Source organism: Stenella coeruleoalba (genome assembly GCF_951394435.1).
Source record: "Stenella coeruleoalba genome assembly, chromosome: 2".
Classification (NCBI taxonomy): domain Eukaryota; kingdom Metazoa; phylum Chordata; class Mammalia; order Artiodactyla; family Delphinidae; genus Stenella; species Stenella coeruleoalba.
This window is the reverse complement of record NC_137147.1, coordinates 83092341-83107963: the sequence shown is the minus strand read 5'-3', so window position 1 is coordinate 83107963 and position 15623 is coordinate 83092341. Positions and strand designations below refer to the sequence as shown.

The following is a 15623-nucleotide window of genomic DNA, read 5'->3' as shown; positions in this document are numbered from 1 at the left end:
AAGTGGAAACTAAGAAACGAAATTATAGCTACTTTGAGACTACATGCAGGCAGAACCTAGTTCATCTATAAGTTGGCACGTGGAACCAAAGAGCTGAATGAAGACTTTGTTTAATAATCATAAATCACTTGTATTTAAAAAAAATTCATAAGCGTTAAAATCTATAATTTCTTTACTATATTAAAGATAAAAAATTTTAATTTTAAAATTACATCTTTGATTTTAAATTATTTTTTCTTCTTAACAAAAAATTGTTTCTTCTCAATAAATTTTAACATTATATCACCCCATTAATAAACTACCAGAAGCACTGGAGTTAACACCCCCAGATTTTGGTTCTCACCCTGTCATCAACTAACTCCATGTGGCTTGGGATAAGTCACGTATCTCTTTGGACCTTAGGTGCCTCATCTGTAAAATGCAAAGACTGGGCCAGATATTTGAAACTCTCCTGCAATATTTTTCCTCCCTTTTCTAGTATCCTTAGAGTTCCCTTTTAAAATAATGAAAGTACCAAATGCCTATATTAGATACTAATTTTTCCATTTTGAACTAATCAAACACACAACTTCAAATTAATGCTTAATATCAAATGACTAGTGGGTAGAGATTTAGCAAAAAGCAAAGAAGCTGACATTTTAGCCACCAAGGCAGCTATCATGAGCAAGTGTGAAATATTTTGAAATGTGACATTAGTTCAAAGAACCTTTTGGGCTTGAACCTCTGGTTGGGCAAGGAGTCACTGAACTGGGCAGTTTCTTGGGCAGATCCTTTGTGTCATTTATACACAGGACTATTTCTGCCCAGGCTATGTGCTGTGTACACATCTAGGGTATTATGAAAATACTTTTCTTCATATTAGAAAAGTATGCCTTTGGGTCATTTTGTAATTGTTAAGATCTCCTCTAATATTTAACATTTAAAATGTAATCTGGTTTAATTTCTAGAGCTCCTAGTGGTATGTATCTGGTTTACTTTCCCAACCTGCAAACTATCTGAGTGATTTCTTTAAACCACGGTGCCTGTGAAAGTTGTTTTAAAGAGCTGAGGGTAGAAACATGCTGTATGGGTCCCCTCATGGCTTTTAAAGGCCAATATGAATGAAGAAGTTGAAAGCAGTCTGTGGACTCTTCAACTGACTCCTCTTTATATCCCTAGCACTGTGCCTGACACACTGTAGGTGTCCCAAAATCTGAATGACTCTGCCTGGCCTGCGTACGATCACGTATATATATATATTTTTAAGTCTTTATTGAATGTTACAATATTGCTTCTGTTTTATGTTTTTGGTTTTTTGGCCACAAGTCATGTGGGACCCTAGCTCCCCGACCAGGGATCGAACCAGCACCCACCCCCACCCCCTGGCCCCTGCATTGGAAGGCGAAGTCCTAACCACTGGACCACCAGGGAAGTCCCCGTACGATCATATTTTAATCTATCCCATAAGTGAATTTTGCTCATCACCACAGGATTATGTAATTGAGTGTCAGACCAAGGACTAGAAGGGTTCTGGGAAAGCAAAAAAAAAAAAGAAAAATCTTCTCTTATATAAATATTCAGGAAAAGGTAAGAAATCCCTGTTGTCTTTTGCTTTTCAGGGACTGAGTTAAGTGTGGGTGACTGTGTCAAACATCTGAGCCCAACCTGATGCCTACAGAGAGAAATGACAAACCTGTTTACCCCGTGAGATTTTCCTCATTGCCAATGCAAGCAAATGAACGATTTTGGGAGTAGGAAATGCCCAGAAAAGCAAGAGCTTTAATGCAGCTCTGAGGTGTTAGAAGACCAGGGGGCAGGGGGGGAAGCATGGGAGGTGGACAGCCAAATGACTTTGCAGAGCCCTGTGCCTCAAACTAGTCCTGAAGCATCTGTTTCAGAAGAGGCCAAGCAGTATGAGGTCTCCTCAGCAGGAGGCCCCACCAAGCACAGCCTTCACGAGGGGTGTGAGAAAGAAGGATCTGGTGATCAGGGAGAAGCAGGGTGATTACAGCACATTAAGGGGCAGCATGGAGAGGCATTCTTTGATCATGACACTGGCTTCTCTTCCCCGAATCCCAGACGTTGCCATGGCACCTATCAACACTCAAGGGGAAAATTATCTGAGGCAGCTGGGGGCACTGCGGCGAGAATTTGGTGGCATTTTCTGGTACCACAAAATTACAGAGAGAGCTGTAATCACATTGTTAAAATGTACTTACACTATTCGATGACAAAGACAGATTACAAAATTTAGCTTCCACTTCTCTCCTCGTCAGCTTTTCGGTCTAATGGGGCAGAAAAAGGTAACAATGAGAGTCACCAAATTTGGCCCTGAACAAGATACAATTTCCAGGCTAATTCTGACAGGTGTACCCTTCATTTTGGACAAACGGCTCCTCATCATGAAAGATGGATTAACTCTGATTAAAAAACGTTTTTTCCCTCCACAATTCACATAAACTATAACTACCATTGTTTTAAAATGTGAATACCCCTGACATAAAAGAATTAATAAGGGGAGAGCTGCACTTGCTGAATGGTGAGGTGACTCAGAGGTGGACAGGCTTAACCAGGGTGCTTATGTTGGGCTGGGAGGGAGTCAACTGATCCACGTCCCCTAATGAAAGCCATGTGTGGACAGGCTCTGAGCGCCATCCCACGCTGGCAGGCAGGCTGTAGGATATGAACAAGAGTGATGGGAAGCCCTCTGCACCATCCCTGGGGTTTCCGCCAGCGTCTCTCTGACACTATGTTGTATCTGTCCCTGCCAAACAGCAGCAGCACTTTGGGAGGAGAAAAGAACCACAAAGAAGCAAACAGTAAAGTTAGGGCCCTTGATGTGTCCCTGGCAGACAAAAGAAAAGCGAGTTGAGCTTTTTAGTGTACAGAAAACAGTAAGCCGTTATGGACTTCCCCTGCTCGTCCCTCCTTAAGCATAGGCTGTCTGGCACTGTTAGCTATTGAATCTCCTGGATGTTCTTATTTTAGAATAAACAGGATAATAATAAATAATATTTGACATGAAAAGAAATTAGAAAAGATAAGAAGGATTCAATTCCATCCTGGCGCCGTAATATATAATACTATTTAAGCTTTTCACCGTTTCCCCTCCAGGCTTTGCACACATACTAGAGAGTAACGAACACTGTGATGTGGCTAAATGAGGAAGAGTAACAGGAGGTGATGCTGCCCTAGTCCCATAGGAAGGAGGTGATAAATGAGGCCCCAAGAGAGGTCTAAACCAGTCTCCTCCAGTTCAACCAATCCAAGTCTATAAATGACTTTACTGATAAGCTCAGACAGGTTGGAAGAAATAAGGGCAGGGCATAAGTCTTTTACTCTCAAAACTAACACTTCCCTTTCTTGGTCTCTCTAAAGGACAGTAACAGTGCTTGTGAGATTAGAGCGAGTTAATCCATGTAAAGGGCTTAGAACAATGCTTGGCACATAAATATTGAGCATGGCATACGTTCAATAATGGTTAACTCTTTTTAAAAATTATTACTGGCAAGTATCAGGACCAACTACTCAGTGATTATTTTGCCTCAAGAAGTAGGTTAGTGAAGAACTCTATTATATTTTAAATTAAATAAGATAATTCAATCTTCAGAAGTTACCCTTAAAAAAACACCCTGGAGGTCACTAGTAGCACAAGGCTTAGTACAGAATAAAAGCTCAACCAACACTTGTTAATTGTTCACTGAATCAAAGCCAATCGGTTCTTTTACCTTAGAGCACTAAGGGAAGGAGATAAAAGTTCCAATTCAGTTTCATGGTTACATCACTAAGAAAATACCCATGAACTATTATTATTATCCTTCAATATCAAATCAACGTAATTAAATGCTTACCACAGCATCATACAGAATAACATAGACTTGATTGAGTTTATCTTCTGGGATCCCACAGTGTAAGAGTATTGCTTTCAGTAACATGGTATGGTTCAAGTAAATACTGTAGTTTCTTTCCTAGGATAGAGAAATTATTATTATCTTCATTATAAAAGCAATACACGCACATGACCAAACCTAGAATCTTATCACCAATTTACCAACCTGACACAACGGAAGGACTGAATTTTAGCATATTGCCTTCTAGTTTACTTTTTCATATACATTCTTCTTGCACTATTGTGGTCAGAGTATAATATAATTTAATACTTTATTATACGCATCAGAAGTACTTTGGTCTCCAGCTATGTTTAAAAGCCTGAGCGAGCCGACACAGATTTCAAAGAGGGAGAGGACCTGGTTCAATAGTGACTGACCTATAAGCCCGGCTGGTGGAATATAAGCACACAAGTCAATCAGTGAGCATCTGCAGGGTAGCGAGCCGTGTGCTGAGCCAGATGCAGTGGGAGAAAGGGCCCCAACCGCAGCTGGATAGAGAGGTCCTTCTGGACAGGGGCACACCATGACTGACGGGTGTTCACTGTGGCGGGGTGAACAGGGTGTGTGTGTGGGATGCAGAGGAAAGGCGGAGGACAGCCACCACTGTGCTCACAGCAGCCTCCACTGGCTGGGTAGTCCACAGAGACTATGCAAAGTGAATGGTTGTTAAGAGCCTGGGTGTAGGAGGGAGCTGAGGGTTCTCAACATGCTCAAAGCATCCTAGGAATCTTAGGCTAATCCCTCAAATTTTGGAAGAATGGATGGAGAAACAACACCCTCCCCCCAACCAAAGAGACAAAAACAAAACCCGTTCTGGTCAAGGCAGAGGTAAGAGCTTGAGACAAGTCTCAAAAGCTACATCAGACTTTCCCGGGGACTTGAGTAACAATGTGATTCACCGCCAGCACCATCTGAGGAGCAGTTCGCGGCTTTCCCAAGGCACTCGGCAGAGGACTCTATCTAGCGGGATAACCTTGGGATGTTAGGATATGGGAAGGAACCTGAAGTGCTGGAAACTCCTGGATGATTTCATAGATGGTGTAGATGATTTCAGCGGTGGGCAGAGAGCTGTTGGTGGTAGAGGTGACGATATCAAACGCACATTCCAGAAGTTCTTTGGGATGAAATCGGTCTAATTTGCGAGGTCTGAACACGCGTTCTATGCAGTACCTGGAGAGAGAAACCCGCGTTTCTAAGGTCATTGCTTACTGCAGGGGTCCCCAGCCGGGCGGCACAGCAGGAGGTGAGCGGCGGGCGGGTGAGCGAAGCTTCATCTGCCGCTCCCCGTTGCTCACATTACCGCCTGAACCATCACCCCCATCACCACCCCCCCACCGTCCGTGGAAAAACTGTCTTCTATGAGACCGGTTCCTGGTGCCAAAAAGGTTGGGGACTGCTGGCTTACTGGAATTAAATATGTGTAAGAGATTGTTGAATAAGATAAAATAAACAAATGTGAAAAAATTAATCAGTAGTATGATTAAGAAAACATAAAGATAGATGTGCCCAGAATAGTCTTGCCTGTGATCTAGGTTCCAATTCCCAGTGTTGCCACTATTAAACTACAGGGCTTAATTTTTTTTTTTTAAATGTCTGAAACAGAGATGAAATTACAAACAAAAATAAATTTATCTTAAGTGTTTGCTTTCTACACAGTGATCCCCACACCTTAGGACTATGAATATTAATAGTTCACTTGGAACTGAGAAGAAAAGGATGTAAAGAGCTTTGATTTTGTTTAGGAAAGGAGCTGCAAGGTCGGCTGCCTCGTTGACAGGAATATCGCTCCAATTTATGAAGCTCTTGGTGTCTGACTCCTGTGGTATCTGAATGTACACCAAACCTTGCCCCAGCAGTAAGTGCCTGGAGGTCCTTGGCGTTCAGCATTCCTGCTGGGTTTACTCCACTTCTCCAGAAGCAGCTTTTATGCAGTTACCTTTGTAGGCAGTTTTCACACAGAGACCATTGGTCACTTGTCCCTTCAATTAAATTTTAAAAGGGGCCATCTGTGATCAAGAACAGCCAGATGTTTTTCCAAGCAACTGGTTGTGAAAATAATTAGTCATGTGACTTGGGGACATTTAGAAGGCACAGAATAGACTGTGGGAGCTTCAGGTACCTACCCAACTGCTACATTCCTTCAAAGGGGAGGCTGCCAGTCCTGATCATAGAAAGGGGTACTGGGACTGGGCTTTTTGACCATTTTCCAAGCTCAGTACTTTAAACTCCAAATTCTTTACTGTGTAAGGATCACAGAAGATGAAACATTCTCCCTTGGTTTCTTTCCCACATCCCCCAAATGAACCCCCATTGCTTCTTACCGTTTTAAATTCAAGATATTATTTCTTGCCACGTATCTTGCAAAAGGAACCTGAAAAATAAAGTTTCAAAGGTCAATATCAAGATGTGCCAACCACCTTTTTTTTTTTTTTTTTTGCGGTACGTGGGCCTCTCACTGTTGTGGCCTCTCCCGTTGCAGAGCACAGGCTCCAGACGCGCAGGCTCAGCGGCCATGGCTCATGGGCCTAGCCGCTCCGCGGCATGTGGGATCTTCCCGGACCAGGGCACGAACCCCTGTCCCCTGCATCAGCAGGCGGACTCTCAACCACTGTGCCACCAGGGAAGCCCCTACCTTTCGTTTTTTAAATAACAGCTTTGAGCTGTAACTCACCACAGAGTTCTCCCTTCTAAAGTTTACAATTCACTGGTGTGTAGAATATTCACAAAGCTGTGCACTGCTTGCCATTCACACCCCTTGGGATGTTCCTGAGTTGGTCAGTCAGCAGCCGACCGCACTGCTGGATGTACCTCCAACCTTATTCACTGTGCATTTCTTAGGTTTTTGAATTTGAGAAAAAATCACTATTAAACACACTCTGCTAAATTTTTTATTCTGCCAAATTAAAGTCTGTGCAAGTTATTTGATTATCTGTGAATTTTTTTAAGTGTCACTTATAATAATGCAATCAACATGGGTATTACCTCTTTTTTTTTTTAAATAAATTTATTTATTTTTGTCTGAGTCGAGTCTTTGTTGCTGCGCATGGGCTTTCTCTAGTTGCGGTGAGCAGTGGCTACTCTTCGTTGCAGTGCACAGGCTTCTCATTGCGGTGGCTTCTCTAGTTGTGGGCTTCAGTAGTTGTGGCACACGGGCTTAGTTGCTCCGAGGCATGTGGGATCTTCCTGGACTAGGGCTTGAACCCGTGTCCCCTGCATTGGCAGGCAGATTCTTAACCACTGCGCCACCAGGGAAGCCCGGGTATTACCTCTTATGGTGAATTTCCTGACTTTCCTGTAGATCTTACAGAAGAAATTCTTAATAACCACTCACTGATAATCACCACAACTTATAAAACCATTATCAGATTGCCTCAAGAGATCTGACAGGATATCATTAATCAATGGGTCAAATTCTCAAAGGGCAATTACTTTTTATTTTGGGGGACTGAATATATCAGCTCACAGAAAGAGAGCTGATGTTTAAAAATCTGCATTTTAGTGTCCTAATGTCTAGAGAAGCCAGTTTTTAGTATAGCTATGTAAAGGTTTGCCCTTCTATCCTTTCTTCAACAGAGCCCAAGTGTCTGATATGCTACCTACTTACCTCTCACTCAAAATAATCCCAAATCACCTGACTTACTATAAAAGAAAAACTAAATCTGAGGGTATGGAAGGAATTTCTTCTTAAACCATAAAACAAAACATAGATACGCAAAAAAGACAATGCCCTGATTCCAGACCTCCCTCCAGAGAAATACAGTCAAAAGTTCGAGTCTTTGACACTTCACTCTGGTGATACAAACAAACTAGTATGTGACTTTGTTCACACGCATGTGGGAACATGTATTCACCTCACACATACTGGGTACATGCAAACACACAGTGCACCTTATTCACACGCTCAGTTGTGCTTTTTTAAACTTTTTTCTTTCTCTATATAATAAAAATGGAATCATATTAGAGTTCCTTTGAAACATACTTCTTTTCAGCTAACAATATACCATGGACGTTTCTACAGATCAAATATAGATATGGATCTATCTAAATATATATGTATTTTGATCTTTTACCTCCTTAATATTCCATAATAAATTATTCAACCATTTTCCTATTGATGAACATGCAGTTTTTAGTTTTTGACCACTATGATAAACTGTCAATGGACATCCTTTTAATGTTAGTATACTGATGTGTTATTTCTTTAAGTAAATCTCTCAAAGTGGGATTGCTAGCTTAAAGGGTATAGTATGTGCATTTATTTTATTAAATACTTTCAGATTATTTTTCTAAAGGTTTAGCAACTTACATTCCCATCAGCAACATATGAAAGTACCCATGGAACCCTTGTCATCTGTGGACAATTAAATATTTTTAACAGTCTGATGGGTGAAGTTCAGATACCTTTGCTTTGCATTTCCTTATTAGTGAGGCTGGCCATCCTTTAGAAGTTTACCAGCCCTGTGCATTTTCTCTTCGGAGAACTGCCTGGTTATAGCCTTTGCTCATCTCTCTACCTGTAAGTGCTTTCTGTACATTAGGGGTATTAACCTCTTGTCTGTTACATGCATGTACAGTACAGATGGGCTTGTTAGCAGCCAACACCATGTGAGTGATCAACTGGTAAGAGTATGGCTGTCAAAAGGGAACCCTGGGGATAAGAAAGTAAGCATGAGCAAAATTCACACATAATTAACAGAGATGCTTGCTGTTACAAGAATTTAATTGTTCTAGACATTAACATGTTAGAAAGTTACTGAAGACCTAGCCAATAAACAAAGAAAAAAACTCCATTTATGTGTCTAAGTTGGCCAGGTTAGCCTGCTGTGGTCACCGGGCGAAGCTCAACACTGACATGCAGACCTGGCACCTGCAATACAGGGCTCAGGTTTCTAGGGTCACAAGCACTAAGGTGGATGTACACAGGGTCAAATGTTTACCAAATTCCCATAATGCTCTCACCCTGATAACTCCTTTAAGATTATGTTTCCTAAAGGTGACGTTAAGAATATAAGCCTAGGGGGGGATGGTGGGGGTCATCCTTTAATACAGGTGCCACCCCTGGGACCAGGCATGGCACACGCACTGTCAACAGAGTGTTCCCAGCCTCACCCGCAGGTCGAAAGGAAGCATCACCAGCATCCCGCTGTGGTCCATGAATAAGGCAGCTTCATTGTGCTCGTATATTTGCCTATTTCGGGGAAGCAGCAGTGGGGTACACAATTGGACAGCTCCTACACCAAATGAGAAAAAATAACTAACCATCAGGTTCTCGTTCTTTCCACACGCAACTTAAAATGAACACAGACCTGACAGTTGAGTAATCTGCTACTGGGACCACTGAAAGCAGTTTATCTTCAATTCTCTAAATGGAAAGCTCACCTAAGGTTAAGTTTGTTAATTCAGTCCTATTTCTGACTCCACAAACCAACTGTATTTTAGCAGCAAGGTGGTAATATTCAAATGTGTTTCTCCTCAGCAAGCTGAATTATAAAAATAAGCTTAAATTTCATAGGTGTCAACAACTTAGAACTGAATTTAAAAAGTAAAATATGGTTGCACCCAAATCCATTCATAGTACTTTCTGATGAGGAAACAAAACATCTTTTGAGAAGGCACATAATTTTTTAAAAAGGACATACCATGTCTTTTGAAGATGCGGATAATGGTTTCACCCACGTGTTGCTGTATCTTGGCTGTACGGATGGAGAAGCTGCCCTAAGATATGACCAATTAAAATGTCATCAAAGCCTAATCAAAGGGATCCCCTACCATACTTTTCTGTGGCTTGCAGTAGGCATTACATTGCTTATTCCCAAGATCAAAAAGAGGTCTCAGCAAGTCATTCCCCTTTTGAACATATTCAGGAGAGAAGAAACCACATGTCTTGCAACATGTCCTGCTTTAGGAAGGCTGCCTAGGTTTAAAGTCCAAGCTCTTACGTTGATGTATGTCTTTCAGAGAGAGCCAGTCATATAGTACTACACAATTCTCCCCGAGGACTTTCAGGGATACTGTAGCAGTCAAACACCTAACAGCGTCAAACCCCCTCCCATATTCTAAGGTAATTCATAGTGGGCCTCTTGAAAGCTTCAAGGTCTTTGTGTATTTTGTAAATAACTGTCTTTTTCATTTGTTTCGTATTATAAAAGTAGTACTATTTCACTATAGAAAATTTAGAAATAATAGATAAGCAAAAAACCCCCAAAATTAAAAAGTCAGCCATAATCCTGCAAATGTCTAATATTGCCAGCAAAGAAAAACTGGCCCCTGAAATCTGTACTGATTTTCCACAAACCTTACCACTGCTTTCTCTACTACTCTTTTAAATTCTATTTTAAGCATACAGAGACATAGAATATAACAAATATATGTTATTCACTCACCCAACTTTATCAAATTTTAACATTTTGCTATACTGTTTCAGACCGTTTTTGTTTTTAAACAAGAAAATGTTGAAGGCATTTGAATGTTATGTTGAACATAGATGTTGAATGTTAAACCTGCCTGTGCTTCAGAAACCACCTGGGAGCTCTGAGATTCTTGAAGCGCCTCCCACTGAGATTCCAAGTCACTAGATCAGATGTAAGGCCTGAGCCTCTGTATTGTCAAAGGGCCTCACAGGTGACTTTGACGTGCAGCCAGCATTGGGAGCTACTGGCTACTGGATCTGGATCCGAGCTGGCTGGGTATTTTTGGCACTGGGCGGCTGGGCCAGGGCTCAGTCTCTAAAAGCACTGCTTCTTAATCTCTTTAGTAGGCGCTGGGTCAGGAACTCCTTCAAGTTAAGTGATTAAAAAAAGTGTGGCTCTTCCTGGAATAATGCATATGCACACATTTTGCATATACAGACCTCAGGTTAAGAGCTTATGTTGGAGAAGGACCTACTGTAGAGCACAGGGAACTATATTCAATATCTTATAATAACCTATAATGGAAAAGAATCTGAAAAAAAGAATCATAAATATCCGTATGAATCACTTTGCAGTACACCTGAAACTAACACAACTTTGTACATCAACTGCAGTTCAATTAGAAAAAAAAAGAACTTATGTTGGAGGCATTAAACGACTGCATGAAAATCAAGGAAGTGACTCCACCCTTTTGTGGACCACGTGAAGCTCTTTCGAGGCGCGGCTCAGGCCCACCTTCAGTATGTCGCTGTCGTAGGTGTAATCGACGGCGGGGGAGATGCGCTGGGAGAAGGTCTGGGCCATCACCGTGCGGTAGGCCTTCCCGCCCACATTGGCCAGGGTGCGGTGCAGCACCTCGTGCAGCTCCGACTCCTCCATCTGGGGCGGAGGCAGCAGTTCGCTCCTGAGCAGCTCTGTGGCTGTGGGCCGCTCTGCCGGATCGTGGTTCAACAGCCAGGAGATGACAGATTTCTACAACGAAACCCAAGCACCCCGGGGAAGGGTGCAGTGGAGGGTGCTCAGGGATTCTCCTGACAAGCAGTGGTTGGTTCAGGTCCAAAAGAGACACACTTCTTCCACTTAATTGGTGCATGTTAACTGGTATTTCTGAAATCTCTGAATATGTCATTCTCCCCACCCCCCCACCCCCACCTCCCGCAGTTCATTACAGTCACAGAATTGTGCAACAATGTAATATGAGTCTTTCTTAAAAGAGGTCCTTCTTATACTTCCTTGCCATAAAGGACCAAAAAACCCTCAACAACTACATAGAAGCAGAAGTTAGACCTTCTAAACACTGTATCTAAACTACTGTATCAAAAAAGATACAAGAACATAAAGCAAGTAGTTTTAGGTGCTTAATTTTAGTATAAACTATAACGTGTAGGAGCTTCTAGAACCCCTAAAGCAGTATAAAACAACTTTTCATTTTTCATTCTCCATTTATGTTATCTGTATTGATATCATTCCCTTGAATTCTCTTATGTTACTGGTTTATTATACCTTCACAGCTATTACCTGATTAAGCAGGGAACTATTTGAAGGCAATATAAACCTTGGAAAGGCTCCATAATGCTTCTGTAATTCTTTTGTTTACAATGAAGATTTATAAGGAGTTAGAAGGAATACCTGAGATCAGAAAATCTCAATTTTTAGATGAACCTCATTAAGCATTTTCTAATCACGTATCTTTAAAATACCCTCCCCCAAATCCCTACCCCTGGTTTTAGGCTAAAATAAAAACACAGGTAATTATTTTTCACATAAAGAAGGGAACTGACATGATATAACTTTATGAAAATTTATGTTAAATTAAACTGGTAAAAATAATATCCTATTCAGCAAAGCAGACTGTATGTAATACTGCTTAATTTCTGTATGTGGCAACAACTGTGTTATACTCAGTCTACAAGCATTTTCTATGCTGCCTCCTTCCAGATAAAAAGCAACAATGTGACGTGGGAGGTGGCCGCGGCACTGGCTGTGGTGCTAAGTTTATACAGCCCAAATGCAAATGCTCAAGGGTGCCCAGTAAGTCCCTGTGACAGGAGGGCAATCACTGTCGTGACAAATGGTGTGTATAGTTGCACTTGTGTCTGTGGTTTAAGTTCCTACACCACCACAGCTGCCAACATGAGGAAATAATGAATAAGACTGACCTTGTTACAGGGAAAGGCTGGGATATGAATATTTTCTTATGACACCCCAAAACATGGGGAACAACTCAGTTCGAATCAGTGGTAACAGCTAACAAAAGAAGTAGAAACACAACTCAATGTATTTTCTAATGGTTCTTTACTAATTCAATAGTTGAGGCAAAATGGGTCCCTCGAGCCATAAACAAATGTCACATTAAATGCTACTGAGTTATAGGATGTTAGTGCTAATATAAATAAAGGGAACTTAATACCTTTATTTTACAGGGGAGGAAAAGTAAAGTCTAGAAGAGTTAAGTGACTTGTCCATCCAGATACATAACCAATAATCAAGAAACAGCAAATTAATGCAATATTCTAGCTAGGTTTCTGTTCTCAACATTAATAATTTAAATAAGGGATTTTGCCTTGATTATAATTGTTAAGAAGTCAGTTTAAGGAATAAACTTCTACATGACAAGAGTATTAACCATGGAAGGCTTCACTAAGACAAAAAGCCAGCATTAAGAAGAAAGGTACACCAGAAGCACTATAATAAATTCACTAATGATCCTTTCATGTTAGCCAGATGCCAGTATTTGCTATGACATGAGTTACACACACACACACACACACACACATTTGTAGTATGGAAGAGAAATTATTTTGTTTTAAATTACCGTTAACATCTGGCTGTCTAGTCTTCCCCTTTACAATTTGAGCTACTTTACCATAAGACAGAACAAAACTGTAGTTTTAAGATATATTCTTCTTTTCTTAAAGTTCCAAGCTTTATCTAAAACAACGAGCTGTAAGAGCTTTCTCTTTTTTAGAATAGCTAAGCCAAGCGTTCAAACAGTACTTCAAAAGCATGATGAACCACAAAAAAGAACCCTGGAGTTTGTTAATTTTCTCTGTCAGCCCTTGGCATTTTTACGGTGTATTTCAAGTCTAAATACATTTTAAGTACTCCATCTTTTGATATTTTTTCCCCACGTTGTTCCCATGAGACAAGAGAATGAGTGGCAGAAGATTACTAATTGAAGAAGAAGAAAAATAGTAATTAAAACCCAAGAGTGAGAACACAGTAAATAAAGCATCAGAAAATTACCTGCTTTGTGTGCTCTCCATCATCGAAGTCTTCTGGAAACTTAGGCGAAGTAGGCTAAAAAATATATTATATTCAAATCAGCAAGTGCTTGGCAGACTGCCACAGTGAAATCATTTTATTCACCAGAGGTAAGAAAATCAAATACAGAAATGAAAATTTGCTAACAAGGGAAGATGGATGTGAAACTCATCGTGAAACCCAACGCACATCGTTCCAAGGACATTCGTATTATCTTAATACTTACTTCACCCAAATGACAGCCTAGGTGACAGAAAGCACCTCATTTGAGGACAAACTTTAAAATCTAATGGCTTCAGGGAAAGACAAAGTAGCTTTATTAAACAAACAGATTAAAAAAGGGTAGAAATACCAAACCATCAGTACCGAGTAAGAGAAAAACAACACAAAAACCTCTAGACCCAAATTTCTCACCTTTCTGCTAAATAAGACCTCAGTCATAAGGTTAACTTGGCAGTTGAGATATTCTTGAAATGAGGGAACAAACATGAATTTTAGACTACGGAAAGGCACTTCACCAAGGACACAGCCCTCGAAGAGCATTCCAAGTCAAGGCAAGGACACAGTAATCACTTCATTTCCTCTGATACGTTACGAACACAGCTGCCCTCTGATACATTATGAACACAGCTCCCCACACTCTTCTGGCAGTTAGACCATTAAACTCTTTTCCAAGATATCTAGTGGAGTATTCTTAGTTACGCTGTATGTGATTTACCCTAACAGACATGACTGCTTGGCTCTGCTCAGAAAGGAAGAGGAAGACTCTCTGTAACTCTTGCTCATGAATATGTGAATCTAAACCACCCTCACCCAAACCTTATTCTCCACTGTCATCTTAATGCCATTTCCAATAGGCATCCTGGCTCGCGCACACTAACATAAGTCCCTTTTAGTTTGTGCAATGACAGTTCAGTTTGGGACAACTGATCCTTTGGGCAAGGATCAATCCCAAGAACACACATGGAGATCTCACTGGGAAAAAAATTCAAGTGCCTGACATTTTCCCCAGACTCAGTTTACCTTCTGGTCATGGTGGTATTCTTTAGGCATTACTACACCAGGTCCATTCAGCTGGAACCTTTAATTTCTAGACCTAAATATCCATTATCCTTATAACCAATTCCAACTGCTGTAACTATATTGATATTACGCAAAATTTTTGGATTCCCCTTTTGCTTTAAAATCAAAAGTAGAGATAGCCTCAGAAGAGAGTGGCATGATATACTTAAAGTCATGAAAGGGAAGAACCTACAACCAAGATTACTCTACCCGGCAAGGATCTCATTCAGATTTGATGGAGAAATCAAAAGCTTTACAGACAAGCAAAAGCTAAGAGAATTCAGCACCACCAAACCAGTTCTACAACAAATGCTAAAGGAACTTCTCTAAGTGGGAAACACAAGAGAAGAAACGGATCTAAAAAAACAAACCCAAAACAATTAAGAAAATGGTCATAGGAACATACATATCGATAATTACCTTAAATGTGAATGGATTAAATGCTCCAACCAAAAGACACAGGCTTGCTGAATGGATACAAAAACATGACCCATAGACATGCTGTCTACAAGAGACCCATTTCAAACCTAGGGACACATACAGACTGCAAGTGAGGGGATGGAAAAAGATATTCCATGTAAATGGAAATCAAAAGAAAGTTGGAGTAGCAATACTCATATCAGATAAAACAGACTTTAAAATAAAGAATGTTACAAGAGACAAGGACACTACATAATGATCAAGGGATCAATCCAAAAAGAAGATATAACAATTATAAACATATATGCACCCAACATAGGAGCACCTCAATACATAAGGCAACTGCTGACAGCTATAAAAGAAGAAATCAACAGTAACAAAATAATAGTGGAGGACTTTAACACCTCACTTACACCAATGGACAGCTCATCCAAAATGAAAATAAATAAGGAAACAGAAGCTTTAAATGACACAATAGACCAGATAGATTTAATTGATATTTATAGGACATTCCATCCAAAAAGAGCAGATTACACTTTCTTCTCAAGTGCGCATGGAACACTCTCCAGGATAGATCATATCTTGGGTCACAAATCAA

The 15623-nt window shown here is 40.6% G+C and overlaps 1 protein-coding gene across 5 annotated transcripts in view; it reads right to left on the bottom strand.

Annotated features, from left to right (window-relative positions):
- EIF2AK4 (eukaryotic translation initiation factor 2 alpha kinase 4) overlaps positions 1-15623 on the bottom strand; it is a 114408-nt gene that overhangs the window by 20843 nt on the left and 77942 nt on the right. For 3 of the 5 annotated variants that reach the window (XM_079914486.1, XM_079914487.1, XM_079914488.1), the window contains 8 exons: positions 13526-13579; positions 11015-11251; positions 9509-9584; positions 8979-9100; positions 6191-6240; positions 4871-5039; positions 3831-3947; positions 2199-2264 (listed from right to left, as the gene is read on the bottom strand). In XM_079914486.1, the coding sequence (XP_079770612.1) occupies positions 2199-2264; positions 3831-3947; positions 4871-5039; positions 6191-6240; positions 8979-9100; positions 9509-9584; positions 11015-11251; positions 13526-13579 (891 nt within the window). Of the gene's footprint in view, positions 1-2198; positions 2265-3830; positions 3948-4870; positions 5040-6190; positions 6241-8978; positions 9101-9508; positions 9585-11014; positions 11252-13525; positions 13580-15623 lie in introns of those variants that run through there. The other 2 variants (XM_079914489.1, XM_079914490.1) reach the window with 2 other exon arrangements.